The sequence below is a fragment of the Takifugu flavidus genome, chromosome 19 (genome assembly GCF_003711565.1).
Source record: "Takifugu flavidus isolate HTHZ2018 chromosome 19, ASM371156v2, whole genome shotgun sequence".
Classification (NCBI taxonomy): domain Eukaryota; kingdom Metazoa; phylum Chordata; class Actinopteri; order Tetraodontiformes; family Tetraodontidae; genus Takifugu; species Takifugu flavidus.
The window spans coordinates 9,041,330-9,068,715 of NC_079538.1; the positions used below are offsets into that span (position 1 = coordinate 9,041,330).

Sequence of the window (27,386 nt, forward strand, 5' to 3'; positions counted from 1 at the left end):
ACCCAAGAAATATGTATAATCTCCTGCATATAATAACAATTATTTTATTTCATACATCTGAAATGCACAATATAATTTTCCACATTTAACAGTTCATACAACAATCGATAACTATTAACTGCTAGAAAAGAAAACAATGCCTACGTTTATTTGAAAAAAACTTTTTTTCATGACTCATTAAGTGTATTGGACATAATAAAAATAAATAGGCCTGTTCTCTGGTGTTTTTAACTATTTCCCAAATAGCCAGATCAAAGTTCACATTCTGCTTCCAGACAAACGTATTAACGCCACTAAACTATGCTGTCCAGTTTTAGATGGGTGTTTAACCCTCTCAGCCTGACTGTCTCCCCTGATTACAGTTATCTAAACAAGTCATGTCAAGGAAGGGTCAACTGACTGCTTATCGTTTTTACACTTGCTAATGATTATATTATTCCTTACATCTAAACTAATTCTAACGTAAAACAGAAACATATACAAAAAAGCAGACAATTCTCTTCAGCTTTGATCTGTATTTCACGGCTTTAATCTGATGAATCCTGACTTTTATATAACACTGTTCTGCTTTTCCTGAAACGAAAGCAAAACTCAATGATTTCTTTTCCCTTCATGTGAGCTATTAAAGATTTCTGTGCATGCATTTGAAGTTCCACCCAACAATAACCTGCCCCTGTGCGTGTTCAACCACATTGATGTTTACGCACCTGCTGCGTAAAGGCGGGGCAGGGCTTGGCACAGTCTAACCTGGAACCGTCACGGCTTCCTTTCTTTTCCTGGCCGAGTCCTGCAGGGGCGAGACTACATGGATTGGTGGACATGGTTGGCAGCGATTATTTCCCTGCTCTGGATTTTCTGCTTCATAGACGGTGAGGGAAACTTACTTTGGAAATGCGTTATGTGTCTTCTGCTGCTTTCATTTAAAATCTGGATCCTTAACTCCTGAAATGTTTGCACCAGCAAAAGCATCCAATCTCTCATGATCTATGTTGGGTCGCTTAGTTCGGATGCGATTTGCAATGTACTTAAGTAGGCTAGTGGAACCACATTCAGTGCTTTCTATGCAGAACTTTATTCTATGTTGAGCATTTAGGGTGAAATGTTGTTTGCCGAACCTTTAATAGTCTCCATTCGAAGATATTTCCTACCACTGTTGTATTTGATATACCGAGAATCATCATTAAATATGTATTTCCCCCAAAAACGCGTGGATCTGATATAGAATCTCATTTTTACAAGTGCTCAAACTAAATATATAGGACTGTAAATTTAAAGTAAAGAGCCAGAACATGTGATATCATGTAGGTCGTTTCGCTGTCCATCGCCGAGGCGCGTACGCACAGACGCGCGTGCGGGTGAGGCGAAGCTCTCCACCCACACGGCTGGAGAACCAACTTTAATCCAGTGTGGCAGACGCTGTTTGTAATGCTTGCTGACATTAACCAGGGTGTTAAATTAGCCCCCGGCTAACCCCGTTACCCTCTTATCTCCAGGCAATGCCGTGCTGGAGCTGCGGCTGCTCTTCCATGCTCTCACCAAAGCCGCTTGCCACCTGTACCTGGCTCTCCTCCCGCTGCGCCGCGCCGCCACCCACTTCGCGGACTGCGCACGGTTCCTGATCAATCACGTGCAGCAGCCCCCCTCCCCTGAAGGCTCCCAGCACCAGAGCCAGACCATGGTGAGGAAAGGCACGCTTCACTTTCTGGAGGGCGTGTGCGTGGTGTGCGAGACGGCGCCCAACATGATGAGCGCGGCGCTCAGCCTGGGCTCAGCCTTCAGCCACATGATGCAGGGGGCCTTCTACGTCCTGGCGGCCACGCTGCGCACCATCCAGCTCAACCTCTTCTCCCAGATGAACGGTGAGAAGGACAGGTGGGACAGAGAGCGCCACCGGGCCAAGGAGTGTGAGAAAAGGCTCAATTCCAAGGTTCTGGAATACATCTCGGTGTTTTGTCAAGACCCCGTCAGCGCTTTGCGCATCAAAGTCGATGTCCCACCGGTGTATAGATGAACGTAGCCCCATCATTTGGCTCGGTGAGGCCTTGTTCTCGCTGCTGGAGGTTGAACTTTGCCCTGCTTGTCACTCACCATTAAGGGGTTTGCACCAAGAAATGACGTAACATACGGTGCGTTTTGGTACAGATTTTACTGTAAAGAAGTTTAAAATAAACACCAACAGTGGTACATCGGTGCAGAGCTCTGAAAGCATTCATTTGATATTTGAGTTGGAATATTATTGCAGATCCAGTTAAGAAGTTAAAACCAGCTAAACACATAGAAACCATCATTAGAACATAATAATGAAGACAGAAACAGCCTGACGTACTTCCTGGTTCAGCCGTTAGTCCCATCCTGGGTGAATTCCTCTATCATCTACTGCAGGCTTCCTCAATCCAGTCCTACCAGGGCCACCATCCAGCAGGGTCATTGTCCTGGGTTCCAAGGTGAAAGCACCCCTGATAGGACGGAAAACCCGGCTGGATCTCGTAAGGACTGGATTGGGCAATCCTGAATTCTAGCGTTTCTTAACAGTCATTCTAAGATATTTCCTTACCCGTCCCTGATATTGTGTCACCGCACAGCCAAAATTTTGCATCAAAATGATGAACAGATGTTTTTAACAGCTTTACTTGACAGTGAGGACGCATAAAAGGGTTTAATGGGTGCTGTAAGTCTAATCGGAGGCCTGTGGTGTTTTGTCTGAGAGCAGAATTAAGGTGCAGTCGCTGGTCTCCTGGAGGTAACGGAAGGAGAAGCAGGCAGGGAAAGGTCAGGCAGGAGTTAATGCCCACAGCGAACGTGAACCAGTTCCAACAGAGACTAAAGCTTTGCGTCAGGCGGAGTCTGAAGCTTCCGAGGGGGGATTTTCCCAGCTACAGTGAGAGGAGGAGGAAATTAAACCTCACTGGATGGTGTGATAAACACATTTAAACAAAAGAGCCTCAGCTCGATGGAAACTTACAGAGGGTGTCTTGAATTCTTCTGACAGCTCCCTTGTTCACTCTGTACTCGCTCTGCTCTGACCTGGGATCAGGAAACAGATTGAGAACATGAAAAAGTCTCCAACTCTGCAGGAAACAAGCTGAGAACCAAACAGATTTGAAGGAGCTCATCGGGCTGCTCACCCCATCGTCTTCCTCACAATCTCCAGCCTCCGCAGAGCAGACAGGACGTTCTTCTGCATGTCGGACGAAAGCGTTTCGAAGGTGTCAAGCTCACCTGGAATGCAAATATGTAAAAGAGTTAAAGCCACAGGTGATTTTAAAAGGTCGGGGGGGCTTTAATGCTGTCCAGAGCACCTGAGAGGATGAGCTTAGTGGCTAGTTTTCTCACAGAAGGTAAGAATTGTCTCTCAGAGAACACCTGATGGTCATCTTCACAGAGGTACCTGAACACCACCTGGACACACAGATACCCGTACAGCCAACTGACAGCCAGCACATTGGATTTAGTGGTGTTTTGTCATGATTTCAGTTCAAATGACCTGATAAGAGTTGATGAAGGGCTGCAGGAGCGCTTGCAGGAAGTCCAACACCTCTTGACCCCTGTCTGAGACGTTGACTTCCTGCTGGGTGATGTGAACTGCGCCACATTTCTTCAGGAGGTAGCACGCCTCATTAAAGTCCTGGTTATCCAAAAACACGGATCAGCAGTTTACCAAAACCTCCGACAGCTCTAATCCTCTTTCCCATCACCGTCCCGAGAAGAAAGGTGAGACAACAACCTGAGATGATTTTCCAGGGACGAAGATGAACTCGTTGGAGAAGACGTCCTGCAGGAAGAAGAAGTAGTTGAAGAGCTCTTCTGTGAACAGAAAGGGGGGGGCAGGCATGTTTATTCCTTCAGAGCCATCCCGTTTAGGGAATCCCGCCTGTGGTCTGTAATCCCACCTCTCCGTGTGGCTCTGCTGGTGCGGATGGCTGCAGCGAGGATGGCGGGACGTACGAAAACATGCACGCACTGATTCCTGTAGGAAGCCAGCATCAGAACTGCTGCTGCTGTTCTGCTCACGCCGTCCTCCCGGCTGGCGGCGTGTTTCCTCGCAGGCTCGTCCTCCTGAACCAGGTGAACGCGTCCCGCTTGACAGCGAACTACGGAACGATGACGCTCCGCCGCAGACGACATCACATCCGAATGGCGGGCTCGAGCTGGAGGAAACAGTCAAGAGGAAGGACTCAACCTCTGAATTTCAGCTGGTGCGGCTTATTGACCTGTGGGAATGTGCACACATCTCACACCTGTGAAGCGAGACGGGTCAGTGGGGGTCCTCTTAGGATAAGTTACTTACAGTGCAATAATCCACTGAACAGCTCCTAAGTGAATCTGAGCACTTGTGACAACACACATTCATCTAATCTGTCTGATCTGCTGCAGATGGAATTGACAGGGAACATCAGTGTTCACAGGTGAGGTGTCGACAGACCGGAGCTTAGGAACAGCATCCGATGCAGCAACAATTCCCGGTTCTAGCAGAGTGAGCGAGTGAGTTCCGGTCTTAAATTCATCAGATGCTGCACAGACTGTTCAAACAATCATCCAAAACTTCCTAAGGGCAATTGTTTTCCTCCAAAAGAAACCTGATGCTGACATAATTTGAGCACAGTGTTGCCCTCATCAGTAAGTCTGTAACCACACAGCGCCACCTGCTGGTAGGATAAGAAGCTGGCAGAAATAGATCCTTCACCCACCAGGCCATTTTAGGCGACCTCCAAACTCCAACGCCAGCTTCCTGAGCCAAAGGGTTTTTTCTGTGAGCCGATGCCACAACAGACCCTCTCCTAACAAGACCGTGACGGGAGTTTGGAGCAGCAGGGAGGCCATCAGAGACCAGGGGCTGATCACCGAGCCGCCTTCTTGGAATCGAACCATCAGATGAGCCAGCCAGCTCACACAGGCCTGAATGTCTGCGCTGGGCTTCTGAGGAAGATCCCTGAAGCAAAAGACACCACGCAGACGTCACAGATCGTACGATGGAGGACTGACGACAAAACTTAATGTATATTGGAAATTATTTAGTTTAAGGTCAGGAAAATCTGCTTTAAAACATTGCATCGCAAACAGAATTTTAGGTTTACTAACCTTGGAATGAGATTGTACTGGCAGCGGTTTATCTTGTTGTGACACAGTCGACGGACGGAGAGGGGGCGACCAAAGGTCACATGCATGCTGCCATAATCTTCCTGGAGGACTTTGCTAGCCTTCAGCAGACCCTGCGGCGATTAAGCAAAGCTGAGAAGGAAGCCAGAAATAATCTTCATGCAGAGGAGAATTCCTTTATCGTTAGACTAAGGAGGAAAAGACCAAAATGAACCCTTTTTAACTGGAAGAAATGATTGTGCCTTAGACGTACTGTGGTGCTTTCTTTGGGCTTGGGGATGCCCAGTAGCTCATGTGCAAGCAGCGATTCCTCGAGGACACGGTCGTAGCTGATACTGATGGGAACCAAGGTGATGTCGAACACCTCTCCTTTGAAGAAGGGCTCCAGCACCATGTGCATCATCCCTGTAGACCCATGAAATAACCCATGGATGTTGTTTCTATGAAAGAATGGCATAAAATGTGCAAAGTATGACATAAATGTAATAGACACCAACACTCACCTAACCTGGGTACCAGAGACTTGAGTGTACGACTCCGCAGACCTTCGACATAAAACTCCACGGGAGCAAATCCTTTCTACAGAGAACAGAGGAGTCCAAATGCTGCGTGGAATTACAAACAGAATCCAATACCGCGTCCTACCCTGACAATGGTCTTGATGTATTCCGACAGCACCGCCCAGTAGAGTTTGTCAGAGCCGATGGAGCGTCGGATAAAGAAAGCTCCAGAGCGACGCAAAATTTCTCCGACAATCTTCATCCCCAACAGGGCTGCAGGATGAGGATCAACAGACGTCGTTGAAAGGGAGCGGAGAAAAGACTTACTCCAACAGCATCTGCCGTATCACACGCTCTCGTTCGGAGTCAAATAGATACTTGCGAATTCCAGCAGCTATGACGGGAACGGGAATGTCGTAGCTAAACAGGATGTAGGAGATAGCCAAGAAGTCCATGTAGCTCCGGTGGTTGGGCATCAGGATCACAGGGTTCTCCTGCACGGCTTGTTGGAGCTTCAGGATCACGCAAAAACAAAAGTGCTGCATGATGACGTCTGTTTCAAACCTCTCGTTTATGTACATCTCACCATGTTAAGCCCCTCTATGTTGACAAAGATGTTGCTGAAGAGTCTCTTGAACACTTTGCTGAGGGTGTAGGCCATCAGCCGGATAAACCCCAGCTGCAGGTTTTGAGACATTTCCTCCAGGATGATGCGAGCGTCCTCCCTCACCTCCTTCACCGTTACTCCCGTCTCTGTGGCGATCTGGGGACAAAATGCAGGAACGGGGTTCATGTAGATGGCACCAACAACAAACCTCTGGTAACACCCTCTGTGTTTCACCTCTTTAACCACGTAACGCAGAAACTGGGACTCCATTACGGCTCTGCTGAGGTCAGAGGAGGAGCAGGGTGAGGCTTCCCTGTAAGGCTGGGGGCTAAAGGTCCTGAGGGCGAAGCCAAGGTCAGTGCTGCTTCTTCTCTCCTCCAATATGTCCACAAACTCAGGCTCCTCTTCCAGTTCTGCCCTTTCTGAATGGCTGGACTGGAGGAGAAGACATGTTCTAATCAGATCAATTAAACTGTATAATAAACCACAAAAGCACGTTTAAAACCAGCATTAATCCGTTCCAATGCAGAAAATGTCAAAATTACTTTTTAGCGTCTCCAAATATCACAAAAAAGAGGTGGTGCAAAAACTATCCAAATCGTAAATTTGAGTTTTAGTAAAGGTACATTAATGTTACCCTTAATAAGGTTTTGGGGGCAAAGTTTCAACTTATAACAAAATTAATAACACAAAGCAAAGAGAGGCAGAAGAGACGTCCAAAGTTTCGATCCTGCACCGTTAAGCTCTCTGTAAAGTTGCGCGGTGTAAAGTTTACACGGCAAAGTTTCGATCCTGCACCGTTAAGCTCTCTGTAAAGTTGCGCGGTGTAAAGTTTACACGGCGAGGGGAAAAAGCGGCTCTTTACAGCAGATCCGGAGCTCTTACCGGAGCTCTTACCGGAGCTCTTACCGTGTCCTCCATGGTGTCACCGCAACAAATAGCAGCCTCAGGTGCTTCCTCGACGGCTTTGGTCTTCCGAGGGTTCCTCTCCAGCCGAGGCTTCCTCAGCCCTCCTGCGCAGGGCGCTCAGCAACCCGAGGTTCAGGCCAATGGACGGTTCGGGTTTTTTAGACACTCCTCCCGTTCAATGCAGAGCCTTGTGTCCGATAGTACCCCCTGTGCTACAAAAGTGAAAGAGCCGGACAACGGAGCGGCTCCACGGCCGCCATGTTGTCATTCTGGCAGGTCGCGGCGCCTTGAATTAAGAATACGAATCAGGGCCGCGTTCCATTTAGTGAGGCAGCTCATTTAAAAGAAACGACAAAATGAACAATAACAGCAACTTCACTCCATTCCGTCCTAATGGGGTTCTACTCGATCGGTATGGCTGCCCGACTTGTATTTGTTGGTATTTTTTCCTCTATTCAGCTGTTGAAATACTTAATATACCAAAACCCAAAAAAACAACTAATGTCATAAGGTGCTATTGCTGTTCAAGGATAAAAGGATGTTAATTGTCAACTTTCCCATATATATATGGGGACAAGGATGCAGCAATGACGTATCAGATTGTGAGGATAAGTCCTAACCCCCCTCTCGGAGACTTTTACTGATAGTTTGGGCAGAAACGTGCACTGTAGTGGCCTCACAGAGGTCATTTTGTTCCGCTCTTGCAGTGCTCCAAAGTCCTCACACAACAGAGCAGATGGGCCCTGCTGCTGGGTGGTTGCACACCTGCAGGCCCCTTAAGGAGACACCTGAGGAAAAATACAAAACTAGCCACCGTCCAAAAGAGTAAGAAATATGGCTGATTAAAATCTATAATTCTGACGATTAGTACAGAAAATGAAAATGAATCAACAGAACCATTTTTATTAAGTTTCATTTCAAATTTTAATTGGAGTAAATGAACAAATCGTGTTGTCCACAGCCAAGGCAAATACTAGGTGTTTAAATATCTTGTTTCTTTCACAGAAAGAATAATGACAAGAGTGGAAGTACTCAATCACCATACCCACTTTCACTCACAGCCATGATACATTGTCCAGTTACATGTGATGCTCAGATCCTGCTCTTTTAATCGCAATGTGCGTTAGGATTTAAGACATAAACATTCAGATTGTGTGTTAGATTGTCTGATATGTATATTTACAGATGGGTCTTGGCTTGCTGGACGTGACACATTACACTAATGTGCATTCATTGGTATCTGTCTAAATAAATAACATGTAAATAAGCAGTATTAAGAGTGCACCCTATGCTGACAGCGTGTGATCTTGTTCTTTTACATGAAGGCACCTTAAAAAAACACAACACAAAGCAAACTGGGATCTCATCCATTTGCTCTTATTCCCAATCGGAATCACGGATGATGCAGGAGTCGCCGGGTGAGAGGCAGGAATACACCCGGGACAGTCACCGCTCCATCACATGACACACACCATTCGCTCACACACTCACACTAAGAGGCGAATAAGAGTTGGATTGTCATACCTGTCAACCACAACTGTTTTTCATTAGAAAAATAAAAATGGTTTAACCACAATTATCTTTGATTCTTAAAGGAAAACACTATGACCATTAAAACAATGTGCTTTTTCTTCCCTTAGCAAACACAATTACTCCTTTAACACAACGTACCTTCAAGCTGCATGATTGTTCGTTCTTTGTGCTCAATCACAGAGTTTAACATTATAATACTGATGAAGGAAACACCTAACTTACACACATTGTTATAACACAACTCAGTATATACAAGTACTATTTGATACTGAGTGAAACTTTATCACGGCCATTAAAAACAAATCTACAGAATTTTAAGTACCGTAACTTGCCCTTAGATATCTGCACAGTTTGTTCTGCAGGTGGCGTCTCTTCTGTTCCATATAATGTGCAGAAAACATCACACACACTATAAAGTCTTGCTACTTAAATTAAATCAGGCAATTTGGTATATGTAATAGGCTGCCAAAATAAAGGTCGGTCACATCAGAAGGCTACGCAGCAAGAAAAAGTTGTGTTCATATCCAGCCATGCATTAGAAGACTATTGTCTCCCTTGGTTATTGCTGTCGAAGTGCCAAAGTGCCTAACAAAATTCCACACATTCATATTAATCACAGTGTCTCTCTCACACACACACACACGTGCGCGCTGTAAAAATGCCTGCTTCATCACAAGCACTTCATTCGTTTTGTGTTTACGGGTCAGCTACTGGGACTGTGAGGCTGAGTGGGTGTAGGTCCTCGGTCTTCCACCAGAGGGAGCTGCTGCCTCCAGTAGGTGAAGTGGCTGAAGGTGTCCGAACAGGGAAAGTCCGAGGAGGACGTTCGCGTCTTCAGAGGGAAGACGTGGTCCACCACCTCACTCAGACGGACATAACTGAAGCGAAAGGATTAAAAGAATTTTAGAATATCGACAAAAACATGAACTAGATCATTATAAATCGGCTGCTTACGATGACACGTTGGTCTTGGCGTGCTCCTGCACTAGTTCACCTTTAGGGTTAACGGTGAAAATCCTGTTCAGTGGCACTCCAACTTCCTTATAGGAATATACATCCTGCATAAATGGGTGTCAGAATGAGCCCAGCATTCATGTAAGCACCAATAGCAATACATTTTAATGATGAAAATCAAATATGTATACTGCATGTGCTCACTGTGGGCCTGTTTCCAAATGCTGCATAAAATGGCTGCTGGTTGGGGGAGAAGAGAGTCCGGATGTCATTGAGACACTCCACCTTAAATATCTCGGGTTTCCTCTCAATCACCTCTCTGTCAAACACACAAGAGCGACACAGTAATGATGAAATAGTCGACAATCAGCTCTGAGCAGCAATACCCACAGCTTTGGTGCATCTTTAATGTGTTTGGGTTTATCAGAAACCTGTGCAGAGCTGAAAAGAGGCTGCTTGGGCTGAGAAGAACCGGCCCCATGGGGAGCATCGTGCCCCTCTCGTTGACCCAGTGGAGGTAACCGCGGGTCATGTCAGCCATGCCGATAGCTCGAGCTGAGCAGTACAAGAACTTGTAGCCATTCCTGGTAAAATATAAGAAAACATAATTGGATTTTATTGTCTGCTTTAAAAACTCCATACTTATTAGAGTAATTGATCAAATTAAATTTAGAATTGCTTACTGGCTGACTTTGTGATAGAGCTGTGCGATGCCCTGGTGGGTCCAGTCCTTCCCCAGTGTGGGCAGGATGTGACCCAGTGTGTCTGACCTGGGGTTAAGACAAAGCCATGTGATTTCACACTGTATTACTAGATCAATAAAGCATATTTAAATATTATTACAGTAAAGATAACGATGTTTTGCACACCTGGTGATGGTTCCATCTATGTCTGAGATGATGATCTTGTCGTCCCAGTTCCAGAGGTAGATGGTGCCCTGACAGCGACAGGTTCCCTGGTACTGGGTGGTCACGCTGAAGATGACGTCATTGGGACCATCCTGCAGCTGGAGAGACATCTGTGTGTGCCACGCAGAAGAAAGAAACGGAGATTCATCATGTAAAGATGAACACAATAAATTACAAAAAAAAAAACAACAACTCCTCACCAGCTGCTCTGATGTGAGTCGGAGTGTTTTCTTGTATGAAACGCCTCCTGATCCGAGCACAAGATCTGTCTGGATGGCAGAAGAACTCTGTTTGGCTGCCCTGAGGTCCTCATCACTAGAAGATGACTCTTCTTTATGTCTGGCATACAAGTTAACAATGTTTTAATGTTCATGGACTGTACAACATGTCCAAAAGTTAACAATGTTTTAATGTTCATGGACTGTACAACATGTCCAAAAGTTAACAATGTTTTAATGTTCATGGACTGTACAACATGTCCAAATGGCTCCCGATGCTGATTCTGACCTGTTTGTCATTTTCCCAGCCTGCTCTGCAGAGCCGCACGCTCCACCATCAGAAGCAGAATCCTACAAGAGTAGAAGCATTTCCCCCCAATCAGATTCCTCATTGGCTGAGATTAATAAGTGTTAAGAGATTAAGCAAATTTACAGATTTGTTGCCGCTGTTCCTCCCTCGCCAGGAGAACCACCACCTCCCACCTTTCTTGGGCATCTTCTCCTTCATGATCTTCTCCACTGTAGCCTGGGGCAGAGAGCAAAACGGGACCCAAACAAACACAAAACAACACAGTAAAAAACGCTGAAAAACTGAACCCATACAAGACTTTAAATCAACACAAAAACGTGTCTGAAGGTAAATGGTGTAAATTAAAGCTGCACAGCTGATTATGTCCTCAGAGTGAGTAAGGCAGGGAGAGAAAGTAAAAAGGGAGAAGAAACAGACATAAAATGGCATATCAGACGTACGGAGCTGTAGCAGAGCACCCCGGTGAGACAACAGACAAAAAACTCTAATGTTGAGTAAATGTAACCAAGGTAAGACGACTGAATGGGTGGATGGAGGATAAAAAGAGGAAATTAAAAAGATGGAAGAAGAACAGAAAGCAAAGACAAAGTTTAACCTTGAGCATTGCATAACATTAAGTTCACGAGGCTACATTAACATAATGCCCATAATTCCTCCAAAATATGGATTTAGACCATTTCAGAGCTCTATGTAAAAATAAAAATAGTTTTACTGGGCCCAAGCTGTAGCCACGGCAGTACCCGCTGCAGCCGGAAGGGGGAGCCACAAATCTGGTCTATATGTGAACACAAACGTCGGCGCTGCTTCTGAATTTCTTACCTTCGGCAGTGGTTTCTGAAAGGCTTGCATGGCCAGCATAAGTGGGGCTGCAGTGCTCCAGTTGTAGTACCTGAAGATAAAAACAAGATGTGACGCTATAAATCCTGTGGATATAGTAAAAATCTGTCTGTATTTGCAGGTAAATCTGTGCAGCATAAGTCAAACTGGTGGTTATCTTACTTGGAAGCAATCCTTACAACTAAGTTGGGGTCATCAATGATGGAGGGGTTTTCTGCAAATTGCTGGTAAGAGATGATCTTCTCGTGAAACTGCTCTGTAATGAGCCACACATTACACATTACATTAGATTCTGTTCGCCTCTAGCAACACTGTGTTTGTGTTTCTTAAGCGAGTGTTTCTTTACCTTTTGTGATCTCTCTGTTGTCTGCGAGTCCTCCACACAGAGAGATGGTGATAGATGGAAGGTCAGCCATGTGGTCGCAGTAGCTGTCCACTCCACTGTCCCCGCCTGAGCTGACTGTCTGCGGGGACAGACTGGTGCCGTGGAGGCCAGGATCTGAGAGGCTCCTAACCACTGCCCCGGCATCACTGCAGGGCACAGAAGATGGTGGGACTGGCTGGCACATTTGCAAAAGCTTCAACTACGTAGAGGTCCGCAGCGCCACAAACCTCTTGGGAAAATAAAGAGCTGCCACTTCAGGCTCCAGCTCTGTGATGTCATCCAGGTAAATACCATCAGATCCTAGATGGCGGCTTCGTTTGTCTGCAACAGAGAAAGATTTTACTATGAGAATCGAGCAGCAAAGGGAATATTGTGTATAATCTTTATTGTAATGTTACCTTTTCTCTTGGTTGGAGAATCTGTTTTGCCTGGTGGAAGGGTCACCGTCTCCTCCATGTCACCCGTCCTACGAGCCTCCGCTACTCCAGCTTGGACAGTTTCGGTCTCCATCCTCGCTGAGTCTGACTCCATCCCCACCGCGATGGCCGTCTCATCCGTAGCCTCGCGGCTCAATAACAGTCCGAGTTCTGGTATTTCCGAACACGCTTCGCGCCGCTCGGAGGGCATCTCTGGAGTTATCACGCGGAAGTGTGTGCTTTCGGACACGGGGATGGATTCTGGGCACACTGGGGGTGGTTCAGATCTCACCTTGAGGAAGGACGGCTGGAAGAGGAGAAAAGAAAAACGCTAAGATTGAAGGAAGCAGGTTTGTTTTTGTCGTGCGGATGTATCCACAGTATACTCGTTGCTTACGGTTGCAGCCTGTGGCAGTTCTCCCCACGCCCAGTGCATGGTGGGATTCTGACTCTCCGCCTCTGAGGACTTGCTCATCAGTTCAGAGTCACTCTTGGGAGAGGTGGAACGAGAGTTTCCAGGACTTTTGGGGAAAGTGCATAAACGACAATAAGAAACAGAACACCTGTAATGGGCAACAAAGCAGTCACCATATAAGCCAGTCACACACCTCTGTAGGGGGCTCCACTCCCCGTCGGAGCGTGTGTGGAGTCTGCTCTGCTGGAAAGAGCCGCTGGCTGCCTCGTCTCTTAAGATGTCCCGTGACGTGCCCCTAAATCAAGCAAGTACAAATATGTTAAATAGGATTTTTTTCTTCCTTTGATGTGCTTTTAAAGCCCCTCAGAGATTGTGCCCAGACATGTTGGACTCCACCTGCACTAGAAACATGACGTGTCCTGCAGCAAACAGTGTCCCAAAATGCTGCAAACTGGATTTGAGTTAGCACAAAAGACCACTCTCTAGTCAGGGTTAATCAGGTACACAATATATATAAGAGCGGACTTTGCTAGAGGCCAATAAACATGCTCAGTGGTGATGAATCGACTGCTCCTTGTGTTGTTTTGCAATTCCGCTCACATGCAGAGGGGGAAATAACACTATGCTGTTACTCTTTCCAGCTACAGCTGCAATCATTCACAGCAAGGGGATTTAAGCTATTGCTCCTATAGCTGCCTGCCTATAGATCAGATCTCTGAACTGTTGACCCGAAACCAGCGACAGCTTGAGACACTTCCCCTTTTCATGAGCAGAGCTTTTCCTTTGATACCCTGAGAAAACGGGAGTGTTGTGCGCATGCTTTTGAGTGTTTTGTGAGCGTGTTTATGCCACAGCTGGAGGCCCTTCTGCTACACAGCCTGCTCTGTTTATTTTTCCCAATTCCAGCAGCTTTCAAAGCTCGTTGACGCGATGTTATACTTTTTTTCTTGCTGCACTACTGTCCGCACAGTGCTCTGTCACGTGGCTCCCTCCCTTCCCCAAAATTTCCACTATTTTCTGCTTACATCACTCTTTCTTTTTTCACCACTCTTTCATCTTCATTAAATATATATATATATATATGTCCCACCTGCTGCTCTCCATCTCCGTCCCTTCGTCCGAGCTGATGTCTATGGTGAACATGTCATCGTCCTCCGAATATTCCCCACTTTCCTCCCTCCATAAGCTGTCTGCTCGTGCCTTTCTCCTCCTCTTCCTCCTCTTTTTTGCACCACCAGCCTCTCCAGTGCTTCCCGTGGAGCCCAAGGTTTGTATGGTCTGACCTACAGAGCTCTTCCTCCCAATCAGAGAGGAGGTCTTTAGTATGACTCCATCAGACAGGATCGGAGAGGTGGCCAGGTAGGAGGGAACCACTTCCTGTTGACACAAAAAACAAATCATTTTTTCTTTGTATTCAGTGTTCCAGAACAAGATCTGTACTGGAATTTTACCCATTTCCATTTAAGGAAAATGCTTTCCACGTGCCTCTTATTCTGTCAGTGCAAGATAGTATAAACACGTGGTGTGTGTGTGTGTGTGTGTGTGTGTGTGTGTGTGTGCTCGTGTGTATGTCGGCACGTGTACACGTACATATAGAAACAGAAGGAGGAAGCACTGAATTATGGTCACATGACATGTGGTCTGGATGTACTTGGTATAAAGCTAAAAAAGAGACAGAGGGACAGACAATCCTCCTCCCCTCCTCATTTTTCCAGGAATGGGAATCTGACACCACTGTGGGGAAAACAAACCTCCCGTGACCCTTTTTTTCATGCTTGCAAGGAGTTGGTAGTTAAGCATAACTTCTGCACACTTCCGCATGGGTGTGGAATATTAAAAACATATTTCCAAGAACGTGACTTTGTTGTTTCAACCTAGAAAAAAAAAATCTTTTCTGGGAACAAATTGAAAACTGCTGTTTTTGGTAGTTTTGATTTTACGGTTTTAAAAAAAAGGGTTTCCTCATATGCTAAATTAACAAATTCTGCATCATTGCCAAATTCATGAAGGCGCGTTGTGCTTCAAAATGCTACTGGTATTTTCCCTGACATCAGACCACGAGCTGATTTAGGTCAGAGAGGCTGAGTTAGTAAATGCTGCATTCAGGACTCCCCAAAATATGTTTTCAGGCAGGAAGGAAAGAAGAAATTCCTGGCCAGGGTGCCAAATCAGCACAGTGTGCCCCCTTGTCCAATCTCCTATACTATGCATGAGGCTTCTTGACTGTAAACATGGGTGTCTCTAAGACGCGGGGGAATCGTGTCTATATTTAGGCGTGAGTAAAAAGTGTTAGCACAAAGATCAAAAAAACATGCAAACCTGATCATTTTCAGTCTCTTGCACAAAGAACGCTTCCCCATTGTCCCCGAGCTTCATATGCAGGTCCACGGGTTCTCCGTTGATCTCCATGTCCACCTGCAGGACAGAAAAAAAACATTAAAATATTAGAGGGCTATCACAATTAGCCTCTATCCAGTTTTCTTCAATGTTCCTACCACTTTCTCTCGCGACCGGAGGACTCCCATCTTTCCGAAGCGGACGTGGAAAGGAGAGCACTGCAGGGAGCCATCGGGCTGTTTGACCACGATGACGTCGATGCAGCCGGAAAGGGTGGCGGGGTTAAGGCCCCGATAGAGCTCTTTGACCTGGACAAACACCTGCCCGGCCAACTGCCCCACGTAGTTCATGGTCTGACGGGTCTGGATAGAAAAAAGATTGTGAAATAAAGTTATTAAACCATAATTTGACATCTCTCAGTCTTTTGGGACGAACTTAGCTCATTGCTTGTTGACCTTTTCACCCTCCACATACTGATCAGTAGGGAGATATAGAACACAGAGACCCAGAGACCCAGACGGGAGAGGAAAGTGCAGAGGCTGCGGTAGCTTTTGTGTTGCAGAGATAAGTCACAGCCATTTCTGGAGCTGATTGGCTGAGCTAAAACAGGGCCCATGTGAATAGAGCACTTCCTTAATGCAAACGTCTTGTCAGTAACACAGGCGGTTACACAGGTTGGTTTCATCTTCGTCTGCATCATTGTCTCATATGTATCGTTTCAGGTTTAAAGGCCTTAAAGCCCCTGAAAGTAACAGACATGTAAAATAAGCCTCCGTGAACTGAAGACATCCAGTTGCCAAAGTTGCTCAAAGTTCAGAATTTTAATCATAATGAAATTTTAAAGAATACAAGCTACAAATAAATGGAGAGATCACCAGAAGGAGCAAAACTAATCCCTGTCCCACAACCCAGTATGTAATTAGTTTGGGAAAACATCACTGAAAACATAATGATACATAAAACCTGGATTGGAAATCAGGATATTGTTTTAATAAGTTACGACAAACGTACGTCACAGAACAAATCAGAATGTGGGAACATATGTTAATGACACGCACTGCGCTTGGCTGAGGAGCTTTGACGGCAGCTCTAAACAAATAAAAAAGGCCTAAAGATAAATCCTGAGACTGACGGCCGCTCATTCATCTGTACACAATCATGGCTCTTGCACAACTTTCTTGAGCGAAGCTACGGCTTCAATGGAAATAATTGTTTATTCTGGCAAATTTTCAACTAATGCCTAAAAGAGGGACACACTTTGACATAAAACACAAGACTTCACGCACGTCATTCTACATTTGTCTATAATTTAGAGGAAGAATTATCAACACTAAGCAACAAAAACACCCAAAGACTGGCCAAGCAAGATGGATCACGTTTCTGCAGCTTTCCAGAACTGGAGCGAGGAAAACAAGCCCTCCCTCGCTGAGCACGTGTCACGGAGGCCCCCCAAACATGAGTCCCAAACAGAGCAGCAGATGAACTCCACAAATACTTTAGGAGCTGCCTATAGATGACCTTCACCGTCATTTCAATTATTCATTTTGCTTTCACTGAGGCATCCAGTTACCGAGCTGATAGCAATCACGTTCAAAGCAGGAGCCCTTTTTTGCTATCAGCTCTATGCACCTAGATCCAAAAATAGATCCCCATATTGCTGATGAAAGAACACTTTGCTTTAAAAAGGGGTGATCGTGAAGGATGCCAACCCATTTGTTTGAGGAATTGCTCTTTGATTTAACAGAGACATCTGTGAAGGGTCCATCAAGAGATGCTGGGCTTCAAGTGGGCTCTGATGTCTCCCAAAGTTGCCATATTAGTGTTATTACTTAGACATAAGCCACACAACAACCATGACATCGATGACCTTCACTTACTAAATGTGTTTTACTAAAACAAAGGATGTTCCCAGTGTCATAAAGCATCAGCTTTTTGAAATCCTCTTTTTAATTGGAACCACTCCGTGAATGCAATGCAGCCTCGTAGCTCATAACATGGCAAATAAAGTGGACCATAACACATCGAGAATTTGCGGAAACTACTGCAAACGCATCAATTCCAATAAACAGGCACAGACCTCAAATAACCGAGCAGGCTGGGGGACGGCACTGGGAGCCTGGTTCCTTTCCTCAGCGGCGGAGGGCGGCACGGCCGGGCATTACTGAAGCGACATTAGCCCCCGAATCGAAGGATTTAGTTGTTTGGTGGAGCTGTCAGAGACCAACATCCAGCGGCTGAAACAAGGTTCCGACTCACTCCTCCGCCGAGCTCTCTTGTCAAGTGGATGACGTCACGCGCAGCGCACGGACCAATCAGCGTCGAGCTGTGGAGTTGCTAAACTCATCGATTCGGCTGCCACAGTGGCAACAAAAACACTGTTAACAGCGACCCCGTGGCAAAATTAGACAACATTCTAAAACAGTGACCGAAGGGGTATTCCGAAGAGTTTAAAGGTGTTCGATGTGTCAGGGCTGAGTCACCGTCTAAAGCCATTCAGTCGTCTGTGGTACAGTGAGGTGATTTTTCTGGCCAATCGCAGCGCAGCATTGGCGCGCGTGCGATGTTAGCGTTACCACCTGGGCCGCGTGAGCCTGGCTGCAGGATGTGGTTGAGCGGCGTCGCTGTGCAGGAATAAAGACTGACTCAAACTGTACTGAATCGGTCACATATCTGAACAAGCAGCTCATTCCCACACATATTGTGACTTACACTCGTATTATACTGTCGTATATACTGTATATAGACAGTAGTAATACAGGGTTATATATAGTGCCATGGTAACAAATAGTAGTAGGTTTGTGTTGAACAGTGGTGTCCTCAACCAAAGGAAAAAGGGTCCGTTATCTTCTGCATGTTTGCATGTATGCTTTTAGACCACTTGCTCTACGACAACGCTAGGAAGGAATTAGGTGGAATTTAGGTTTTAAAAAAGAGATAAATGATGGACACTGTCCACTTGTACATGGTCTGGTTGGTCATTTTTTATCTATTTTTCTCTGAGTGCTCTTGCTGCTGTTGTTGCACTGTAAATTTCCCCGTGTGGGACAATAAAGGATCTGAATCTGAATCTGAATCTGAATTTGTTGAGCAAGCAGCGTATGCAACCATGTCACACAGTTCCATGTCACATCTGTCAGGCTCTGATTAGTTTACAGTTTGTTGCCCAACAACTGGGTCATGTTCATGCGCTGACCCTGCACTTCACCTCGTCTGACACCGAGCACGTCCGTGAATGGAGGATGGCGTCTTTGATCGTAAAATACAGTAGAGTTACGTCAGAAAAGGTGACCTCACACTGCGTTTATGTCCGTTCCATTAACACCTCAGTAAACTCTAGAAAAAAAACCTGCCATGAAATCCTAAAACTGAGGCAGTAATCCTGCAAAATCCAGCCTGACACACGTCTCAATGCCACTTCGTTGAGTCGGCCAGGCTGGCCACATATCAGATTTACCTCAGCAGCCCTGGATTCTTGACAGACACATGAGCTGTTGAGCTGCGCTGAGAGCTGAGACTTGTTTCTGAGAAAAAGTTGCTTTGCCTAGAAGAAATGCGTTGCCAGAGGGGAACAGTCGTTTTTAAAATAGAAGCCTGGTGTGACATCTGTCAGGCTATACCATTTAATAATATGTAGCGTCTGGTAGTGTAGAACAGAAGATTTACCATTTTTAAAATGAGATTTTATGCAATATCACGCTCAGTTCAGTCTTCTCTGGTTACAGTCCTACATAATGAACAACTTCATACATTTTTATTCCCTCTAATTACAAAATGAACTTGTATTACGCTGTTTTGTTACCAACCTAAGTACTTTGGAGACTCTACAAACCTTTTTTTCCCACCTGCAGACTTCTGACATTGACACTGAGCACAGTTGCACCTGTCCATCCAGCCTTATCTAATCGCTTTCAGGTCAAATCTCACACATTCCAAACACAAACACGACACACTTCCATAGCTGGCTGCAGCGTACCCGTTTTTCACTCGCTGGCATATTCACAGACTCATTGCACAACCTTTACACGTCACCGGGGCCTCTGATTGGCTCCGTTTACTCTGGCCTGAGAGTCATGAGATTTTTACATATATAACGCCCAAAACTGATCTGTCAGCAATCAGAGTATGCATGTTGATTTCTCAGGGAAGGCTTCAGGAAGGGATTAAAGGATATCAAAATAGGAGGAACACATTGACTTTATTCCTTATGTCCTTGACCAGAAATCAGAGCAAATTCTAAAACCTAGAAAGTAAATTAATTTTACAACATGGAAAAGATGATCACCTCATCTCAAACTATCCTTCCGTCATTTCTCCCTCAGGTTTTTCCCGTCCGGTGTTCCATTTATCGTGCACCTCTTTAAGTATTCATACATGCAAATGATTTTAAAGTCACTTTACCCAGCTCCAAGTGGTGTCATACTGCTCGACAGCCTCGTCTAATTCCTCTTCGTCTTCTGTTGAAGTCATGATTCCATAATGTTTTCGGTCTCAGCTGGACTAACAAACTCCACCAGCCATGTCTGGTCTAGCTCGTCTGCGAGTGTGTCAAGTGCCAGAATGCTGGGTCCAAGTACACAGCGTCTTACTAAATTTACCTGGGCCACACTGGTCAGAAACCCGAGATGTTCTGAGGATCATCTGACTTCTTGAGAAGGAGAGCGTGTGGGTTGGGATTGTTTCTAGGAATTTCAGGAGGATTTCCTTACACATATAAGCGTATAATAACCGATCATCTTGATGAAATTCTCCCGCTAATCTAAACAACATGCCTGATGGGTTTTCATTGTGTAACTGTCTCACTGCAGACACTTTGGCACCTGTTGTTGTTGACCCTGACCCACGTGGCTGCACCACACCTGTCACATGGGGTGACTTCCAAAGCTTCATGCAAGGGAGAAACTCTTCCTGAGAACATTATTTGATATGACGCGTGTTACACCGATCATTTTGAACTAGTGACCTTTCGTTGCGGCGTGTTTTTGACAGAAAGAGCGTGGGAAGGTTTTTCCCCCCAATAGACAGTCTGAGCTGACCCCTAGCGTCCAAAATGTAAATTACACAAGGATTTGTTATTTAAAATGTAAGAAAACGGGGAAATTACTGCGCTGCAGCATATACCACATGAAAAATTAAGGCGTAATTCGGTCAAACAAATTTTAGGTTTAAACTTCAAACGGCAACGGGAGCGTCATGGCTAGTCTCTATAATGTATTTGGTAATAAATGCACTGGACAAAAATATTGGACATCAAAAAGGTACAACCTTGTCCTTCCAAGAAACTACATTCTATGAGTTCGATTTACTGCAGAAATCGCTCTCAACACATACACAACTTTTAATTTGAACGCCTGCAAATTCTATTTCCGGTTTCCGACTTCCGTGCGGGATTTTCAGTGTAAAATTTGTCTAATGGAGCACAGAATCCTTAATTCATTGCGCCAAAGCTAAATTGCGACGTTAATATTACGTGTTTGCGCATATTTGCACTATTACAGTGACGCCCTAAGACCACACAACTCCGTTAAATGATAAAATGTCACTTTTCCTCAGACACCCTTGACGACACACTTAACGTACAAACACTACAACTTAATCATTGCTATTGTGGAGCATATTACGGAGTGAAACATTGTAAATTACAAAGATCTTTCGAGGGGAAAAAGTCTGGAAGGCGCTCCGGTGCACTGTCCCCGTGTCGCCACTGGCTTTCTCGGTCCTGTCCGGTGGCTTGCTGCTAGCTGCTCGTTAGCTTTTGTGCCAAGATGATGTCTGTGTTGTGTCAGTGTTTGTCTGCTGTTTCTGGCTAAACTTATTTGGTATTTTGCGGTTTAATGTTCCGTGCGGCAAACCTAAAAAGCATCGGTAAAGCAGGAACCGGCTGGTACGTTCTCTTTGGAAACATTTAGACCGAACATATTGTCCAACTCCACTTTCTTGAATCGGACAGCTACTCAGCTAGCGCTCAAGTAGCAGCGATGCTAATGTGATTACTGTATTATTCCGATATTTTTAACCATTGTAGTCATCCAGCAATAGTTGTCCGCGTCGATAGAGAAGGTGTTTACGGGGGTTTTGTTGACATTTGAAAGACGTAATGATCAGTAACATCATCTAAAATGATTTATTCAAGCCCATGGAGCTAATAACGCATCAAAGCAGCAAGCTAAATGTAGGGATGTTGTCAACGCCATTCCGGAGTAGTATTTTAATCAAAATTGTGTCGTCACATTTAATGTTTAAATCTAAGGCCGTTAAGTTTTGTAGTTGGTCGTGAGTCAACTTGACTGCCAAAGCAAAAGTACGAATAAAAATAGCATTAGCTTGTGGGTTAGCTTTAGGTTTGTTATGGCATTTATTACAACTCACTCCAGGTTTTCTAAAGTGATTTTAAGCTGACACGTGAATGCAGACTGTTGTCCTTAACACAGGCACTTTCGCCGGACAATGGACGAGTTGGTCCATGACCTGGTGTCAGCATTGGAGGAAAGTTCTGAGCAAGCCGCCCGGGGTGGCTTTGGTGATGGGGGCGACCATGCTCTGGCCGTGGGGTGCCTGCTCAAGAGGCAAGCTCGGAAACGCAGAGGTCGGAAGCGACGCTCGGACAACCCTCATCCACCCTGGGAGACAGGTCATCTGAGTGAGGGCTCAGAGTCCAGTGTGGAGGATCACAAGGTGAGTGCGGTCCAGTGAATCCACAAGAACCCAGCAATTCCCGTCTGGAAGGCTCCAGTCTTGTGATAAACGGAAGTGGCTAAGATGTTACCAAACTGTTGCAGGACTACCGGGCTAATGCAGGGGGGATGTCCGCTGCCAATAGCCACGCTCGTGACAACAGTGACTCAGACGAACAGCTCGGACCCAAGCGGCGAAGCCTCCTAACAGCAGATGTGGGACGCAGCAAGCGGCCGCTTTGGCCAGACGACTTGGGAGTGCTAGGATCTGCAGAGGGAACTCGCAGCCTCAGACGAAGGCGCAAGGTCAAACGTATGGCTGTAGACCCTCCCGTGGACCCGGAACCTCCCACTGTCACCATGTTGGGCCCCCCGCCGGTCCCCAAAGCACGCATCGGTGCAAGGCACCATAGACTCAGTAGTGGTGAAGGCAGGGGAGGCATGGAGCTCTATGGAATTGGACTGGTTGCCGGGCCAGTTGGAGGGAAGAACAGGGTGAAGAAGAGGAAACTGGCTACGCATAAGTTGGGATTCGAAGCTGCAGATGAAGGCGTCGTAGTGGAGAGTGAGGATGCCATCTCTTCCCCAACAGAAGGATCGAAAGACAAGATGGAGTTGGAGGAGCAGAAGGGTTCAGATGAGGAAATGAGTGACAGGTGGTTAGTGTTTGGTAGCCTTCTTTTCATGTCCTGCATTTCAAATTGAAAAACTGTCCTCTCGTTTGTAAGGTAAAGATACACCTGGTCCAATTTTGGTATCGACGACACCCTGAGCTTGAAAAGTCTACTCAAATGATCTCATTTCAATTTTCATCCACTGTAGTGAGACCAGCAGTGTCAGCAACAGCAGCGACGGAGGCCTTTATACCAATGATGAGGGGAGACAAGGTACATCGCTGAAATCATGGGTTTGACTCAAGCACGTGTTTGTCTGTTTTGTGTGGTTGGAAAAGAGAAACTTAATACGAACCCTTCGTGCTTTAAGAGCGTGTTCACTTCATTTTCAGGTGATGACGAGCAAAGTGACTGGTTTTATGAGGGTGAGCTTGGTTCTGGGTCAGCTCCTGGGGGTGCATGTGGGATAGCCGGAGTGGTTCCCTGGTGGGAGAGGGAGACAGGTTCTGGGGAGCTCGACCTAGTGGACCCGGTCTTCAACAGCATTCTCACTGGATCCTTTCCACTCATGAGCCCTGGAGCTCAGAGAGGTAAACAGATCACTTGGGTCATAAACATGTGCTTGTTGACGATACTAATGCGTGTGTAAAGTTTCAGAATAGCAGTAAGAAATGGACAGGATGACATCACATTGGTGACCTTGTTGTCCTTTCGTTTGCGACCACTAGGTGGCAGACACAAAACACAGACCGCACAGTTGGGTGGCCAGAAGTCCTACTGTCTGTACGAAAAATGCCAGATTTAATCAGCAAAGAGTATAATTTACATCTAATCCACTATTTTAGCTTATTGTGTTTGTAACTTGTGCTTCTTTCTAATTAAATGTGTCTCTAAATGTGTGCCACCTGATGTATGTTCTGTTCTGTTTTGTGAAGGCAAACTTAAGAATGAAAGAGCAATCCTCGAATCTCAGTGTCCCGATTTCTGTTGCTGATGAACCCGTGCTGTGTCTGACAGGGTTCCAGGCCCGTCTGAGTCGTCTCCATGGCAACCAGGAAGCGTCTGAGGCAGGACTGCAGGGCAGCACCAGCCAAGGCTTCAGTGATAGACTGGGGAGACAAAGCCAGGACTCGCATGAGTGAGTCCACTTCCATATAAAACAGCTTTTAACTCAAAAAATCTTTTCTCTACAAATGATCAGTCTGGATTTCTTGTAGGAAACTTTGTAATGTTCATTTCACAAGTTGAGCTTGCTAATCGTTAAAAGATTAAAAGGGCTGTTGGGTCCTTTATAGAAGTTTAAATGCTGGACGGGGGCCAAAAAGGTTACTTTGACAACAACAATGATGAATAACAGTTAGACCTCAGTCTTTTCTCAGGAATTCTACCTTGATGAGCTTTTGAAAGCCTGAAGCTCCTTCTTATTTCTCCCACAGGCCTTGGTTTAGTTCAGGGTCAAGGAGGGAACACGGTCAGGTGAGCCTTGTTTTCTTCACACAATTTATTCCTTTTTAAACGTAATACATTGTGCAGGTCTCTTACCATGAGCCAGTGTTATTGGTGCAGTCTTGTTCCACGGGTCCCTTTTTTGTCTTTTTTTACTCGCTTCCTCTTCAGTTGCACTGGGACCCTCGTTCAGAGAAAGGCCATCGGAGGAGCTGCTCTGTAAAAACAGCCAGTCGGTGAGAAAGAAACAATTTTCTCCGGTGCTCAAAGCAGTTTGATAACCTTGTTTTCGGAGCAGTAGCAGCGCCGGTATGGATGTCTAAAAGCAAAACTAATGGCGCCACCGTTTGTTGTCTTGCCTGACTGATTTTGTAGACAGACCAGCGGGCACCTCGGCTCTTTATGCACGGGAGATGTCAAGCGGAGGAGAAAAGCAGCACCCCTTGGTTCTACGGCCCCCTCAGGTATTGGATGAGCACCTAGTCACACCCCTCAGACCATCTGTCCCTTTTGCCAACTGTTTTTTTTTTCCTGTTTTTGGCTCCGGCTTTACTCTCACACCTAAACTGTGTGTTCAGCAGCCCGATTCCTCCCACTCTCGTGCACGCTCCAGGGACCGAGTTAAAAATAAGCATTTCACTACATTTTTCAGAAAAAATTAATTGAGAGAAGGGAGTCCCTCGTCCTTCATCCCCCTCTTCCTCTTCTCCTCACCCTCTCATTAAACCCCTGCTTTAGCTCTTAACCCCCTTTTCCTTCGAAGCTTTTTCGGACAAGACTCAGCTGGATAGTCATGCTGTCAGAGCAGAGATACTGGATTAGCTCTTAGCCATTAACACTTGTAAACCCCCCCCCACCACCACTCTCTATACCTCTGGGGACGTTGATGCTTTTGGAAGGAAAAGACAGCTGCTGTTCGGAAATCTACCCATTATAACCAATTGAGCCTAAAGACCTGTCTCATTTTAGGTAATCTTTTACATCTTGATACCTCTAATTTGTATTCTCAAAAACTCATATTTCAGCTTCTAAAATTGTGCCTTTTAAAGGAGCATTACTATTATTAGCTATTAATAACTCAGCTGCTGCAGTAGGAGGTATATTTCATGGAAATGTCAGGCACATTCGGAGCCTTCAAATGGGAACAGGGTCGGCTGTTGGCGACGTCTGCTGCCAAATTCACCAGGCACCCGGTGCTCCGTACAAATACAGATGGGATTAGGAAGTGGGAAAGGTCGGGGGGTGCCAGCGTGGTGGACTTCCAGGAAGGATGAGGCCGAAACGACCGCTGTCTGAGCCAGACAGACACGGCCGTGCCACGCGACTGGAAAGTTGATTACATGATCACATTACTTAGACGTAGGTCAACGGTTTTAATGGACTAATGATGTCACAAGTTTACCGCGATACCATCACCTGCAATAGCTTACAAATGCACCGGTGTAGTCAACCAATCCTAAAAAAAAAAGCATACTTCGACAACTAAAAAGGGAAACGACTACGGGGAAATTAAAATATCCCCTTTCTAACGCTGGACCTTTCTTTCAGGATTGGTTGGGGAGAGCGCTCCCCCCATCCCTGACTCCAACATGGGAAGCCGGATGCTGCAAAGCATGGGCTGGAGCCCAGGAATGGGTCTGGGTCCGGACGGCAGGGGCATCACAGAGCCCATCAGGGCAACGCAGAGGCCCAAAGGAGCAGGGTTGGGTTTTAACTGATGACCCGTCGTAGTTCCTGGCTCATCATTGGTGGCCCCAACCTTTCCAAGTAGTGGCAGGGATGCTTTACTGCTCAGCATGGTTTTAAAAAAAGATTATTCTAATAATCCAGGAATGTGAGTCAGGCATAGGACTGAAGCTTAACCCAGCACCAGAGTCTACAGCGGAGAAACCTTCCCATATTGGGAAAACTGGGAGAAGATACCCACATGCAAATGGAGACGATGAATGACTGAAACATGAGCCAGTGAAGCCGGCATGCTGCCTCAGCCCCGTTACCTCAAACACATCAAGAGACGAGAAATGTGCTGGAATTGGTGCAGACGACCGCAGCAGCTTTCTGACTTCAGTCCGCAGTGTTGGTTAATTAATGAGAAATGTTTTGTCTGATATTGCACAAGAACATGATTCCCCGGTTATATTAATAGGGGATAACCTTCATTTCTGCTCCTTTCATCTAGGTTAGGGTGAACTGTACGGATGAACCATTTTATTATTTCCAGTTATTGCACACAGTTATGTCATTCAGAATGTTTTAGATCCTCCCAAATACCATGTTCTGATTTAAAAAGTCCCAGTGAAATGATTGGAATTAGGCCATTTTAATATTTTAGAATTAGACCGACTGGAGGAACGTTGCCATTCTGATAAACATCAGTTCACGTTTGCCCAGCCCGAATGAAAATTGAAAAGATTGCGGTTAATTCCCATTTTTATTCAGATTGTTCTAGATTCCCTGCAATGCCAAGATTGTCCTAAATGCAGATGTGACTTCAGCACAGGTAGAGCGATTCAGATTTCAGTGAATAAAAATGATACGACATATCAGCGTTTGTCTCCTCTGATCTGTTGTGGCCGCTGAGCGCAAGAGTGTCTGAGGCTAATTCGAAGCTACTCCCTTAAGTTCAACCTTTAAATAAAACTCTTTAGCTGTGCTGTCATTTTAAATCCCCCCCCTCAATTTAAAACCCTTGAAATGACTTCAAGGCTCCGATTTGTGACCTCGGCTGACGTCAAAGTGACGGAAAACTTTCTGTCCTTGACGCCTCTTAAACCACTCAAAAGTCCCGTCCCGGGGAGAACGCGCCCGTCCGACTCCATCAACACGCGCATCACATTCACGTGCTGACTCGACATGGCTGAAATCCGATGCTCCGTCTCCCCCTGCTGCCTCCCCGCTCCCTCTCTCCCATCTCTGCAAGGCTGCAACAGAAATCCCTCCTCTGTATCTATGGGAATACAGGAGCCCCTCGTGTCCTCTACCCTCCCTTCTACTCACCACCTACCGCTGCATATAAGGGAATGCTGACTGTGCCCGCACCTCACCCCATCACCACCAACCCCCCCCCCCCCCCCCCCCCCTCCCTCCCTTATGTTAGACACACTTTCTGTCTCACACGTGCTCTCTCGGGACTCTCCCGCGAGCATCGGCAGGTAGGTAGGTGAACTCAGCGCTGGATGAGGGAGGAGAGGGAGCATCTGTGTTTATTTGTGTGTGTGTGTGTGTGTGT

At 46.0% G+C, this 27,386-nt stretch overlaps 4 protein-coding genes across 8 annotated transcripts; 2 read left to right on the forward strand and 2 right to left on the reverse strand.

Moving 5' to 3' along the window:
• Positions 1-686: 686 nt before the first annotated feature.
• LOC130515962 (uncharacterized) lies at positions 687-2,184 on the forward strand. The gene is made up of 2 exons (XM_057016666.1): positions 687-869; positions 1,494-2,184. Exons 1-2 carry the CDS (start codon positions 806-808, stop codon positions 2,009-2,011), a joined length of 582 nt encoding a protein of 193 aa, XP_056872646.1. The 5' UTR covers positions 687-805; the 3' UTR covers positions 2,012-2,184.
• gnpat2 (glyceronephosphate O-acyltransferase 2) lies at positions 2,128-7,297 on the reverse strand. Its single transcript, XM_057016653.1, has 16 exons — positions 7,102-7,297; positions 6,439-6,639; positions 6,184-6,360; positions 5,980-6,109; positions 5,743-5,870; positions 5,601-5,676; positions 5,351-5,502; positions 5,080-5,210; positions 4,689-4,930; positions 3,891-4,148; positions 3,725-3,804; positions 3,485-3,625; positions 3,300-3,399; positions 3,126-3,219; positions 2,963-3,024; positions 2,128-2,873 (listed from the first exon to the last, which is right to left on the reverse strand). The coding sequence occupies exons 1-16, from the start codon at positions 7,123-7,125 to the stop codon at positions 2,821-2,823; spliced, it is 2,049 nt and encodes a 682-aa protein (XP_056872633.1). The 5' UTR covers positions 7,126-7,297; the 3' UTR covers positions 2,128-2,820.
• Positions 7,298-8,012: 715 nt separating this feature from the next.
• On the reverse strand, positions 8,013-19,982 carry lpin1b (lipin 1b). 3 transcript variants are annotated; one of them, XM_057016650.1, is made up of 20 exons: positions 19,825-19,982; positions 15,585-15,788; positions 15,409-15,504; positions 14,180-14,466; positions 13,283-13,384; positions 13,072-13,195; positions 12,657-12,981; positions 12,486-12,579; positions 12,220-12,404; positions 12,036-12,129; positions 11,856-11,925; positions 11,160-11,252; positions 11,016-11,077; positions 10,709-10,847; positions 10,470-10,618; positions 10,284-10,370; positions 10,032-10,184; positions 9,805-9,919; positions 9,601-9,704; positions 8,013-9,524 (listed from the first exon to the last, which is right to left on the reverse strand). In XM_057016650.1, the coding sequence occupies exons 1-20, from the start codon at positions 19,891-19,893 to the stop codon at positions 9,350-9,352; spliced, it is 2,727 nt and encodes a 908-aa protein (XP_056872630.1). In that variant the 5' UTR covers positions 19,894-19,982; the 3' UTR covers positions 8,013-9,349. The 3 variants fall into 3 exon arrangements, with proteins under 3 accessions (XP_056872630.1, XP_056872631.1, XP_056872632.1); XM_057016651.1 differs by lacking the exon at positions 19,825-19,982 and adding an exon at positions 19,256-19,397; XM_057016652.1 differs by lacking the exon at positions 19,825-19,982 and adding an exon at positions 17,504-17,869.
• An 894-nt stretch (positions 19,983-20,876) lies between these two features.
• gpatch2 (G patch domain containing 2) lies at positions 20,877-26,703 on the forward strand. Of its 3 annotated transcripts, none has more exons than XM_057016658.1 (10): positions 20,877-21,307; positions 21,855-22,098; positions 22,203-22,756; positions 22,920-22,984; positions 23,104-23,301; positions 23,729-23,849; positions 24,148-24,187; positions 24,329-24,393; positions 24,533-24,621; positions 25,057-25,696. In XM_057016658.1, the coding sequence occupies exons 1-10, from the start codon at positions 21,258-21,260 to the stop codon at positions 25,092-25,094; spliced, it is 1,464 nt and encodes a 487-aa protein (XP_056872638.1). In that variant the 5' UTR covers positions 20,877-21,257; the 3' UTR covers positions 25,095-25,696. The 3 variants fall into 3 exon arrangements, with proteins under 3 accessions (XP_056872638.1, XP_056872636.1, XP_056872637.1); XM_057016656.1 differs by lacking the exon at positions 25,057-25,696 and adding an exon at positions 25,706-26,703 and having other exon boundaries at positions 20,887-21,307; XM_057016657.1 differs by lacking the exon at positions 25,057-25,696 and adding an exon at positions 25,706-26,703 and having other exon boundaries at positions 20,897-21,307; positions 22,203-22,753.
• The last annotated feature ends 683 nt before the right edge of the window (positions 26,704-27,386 follow it).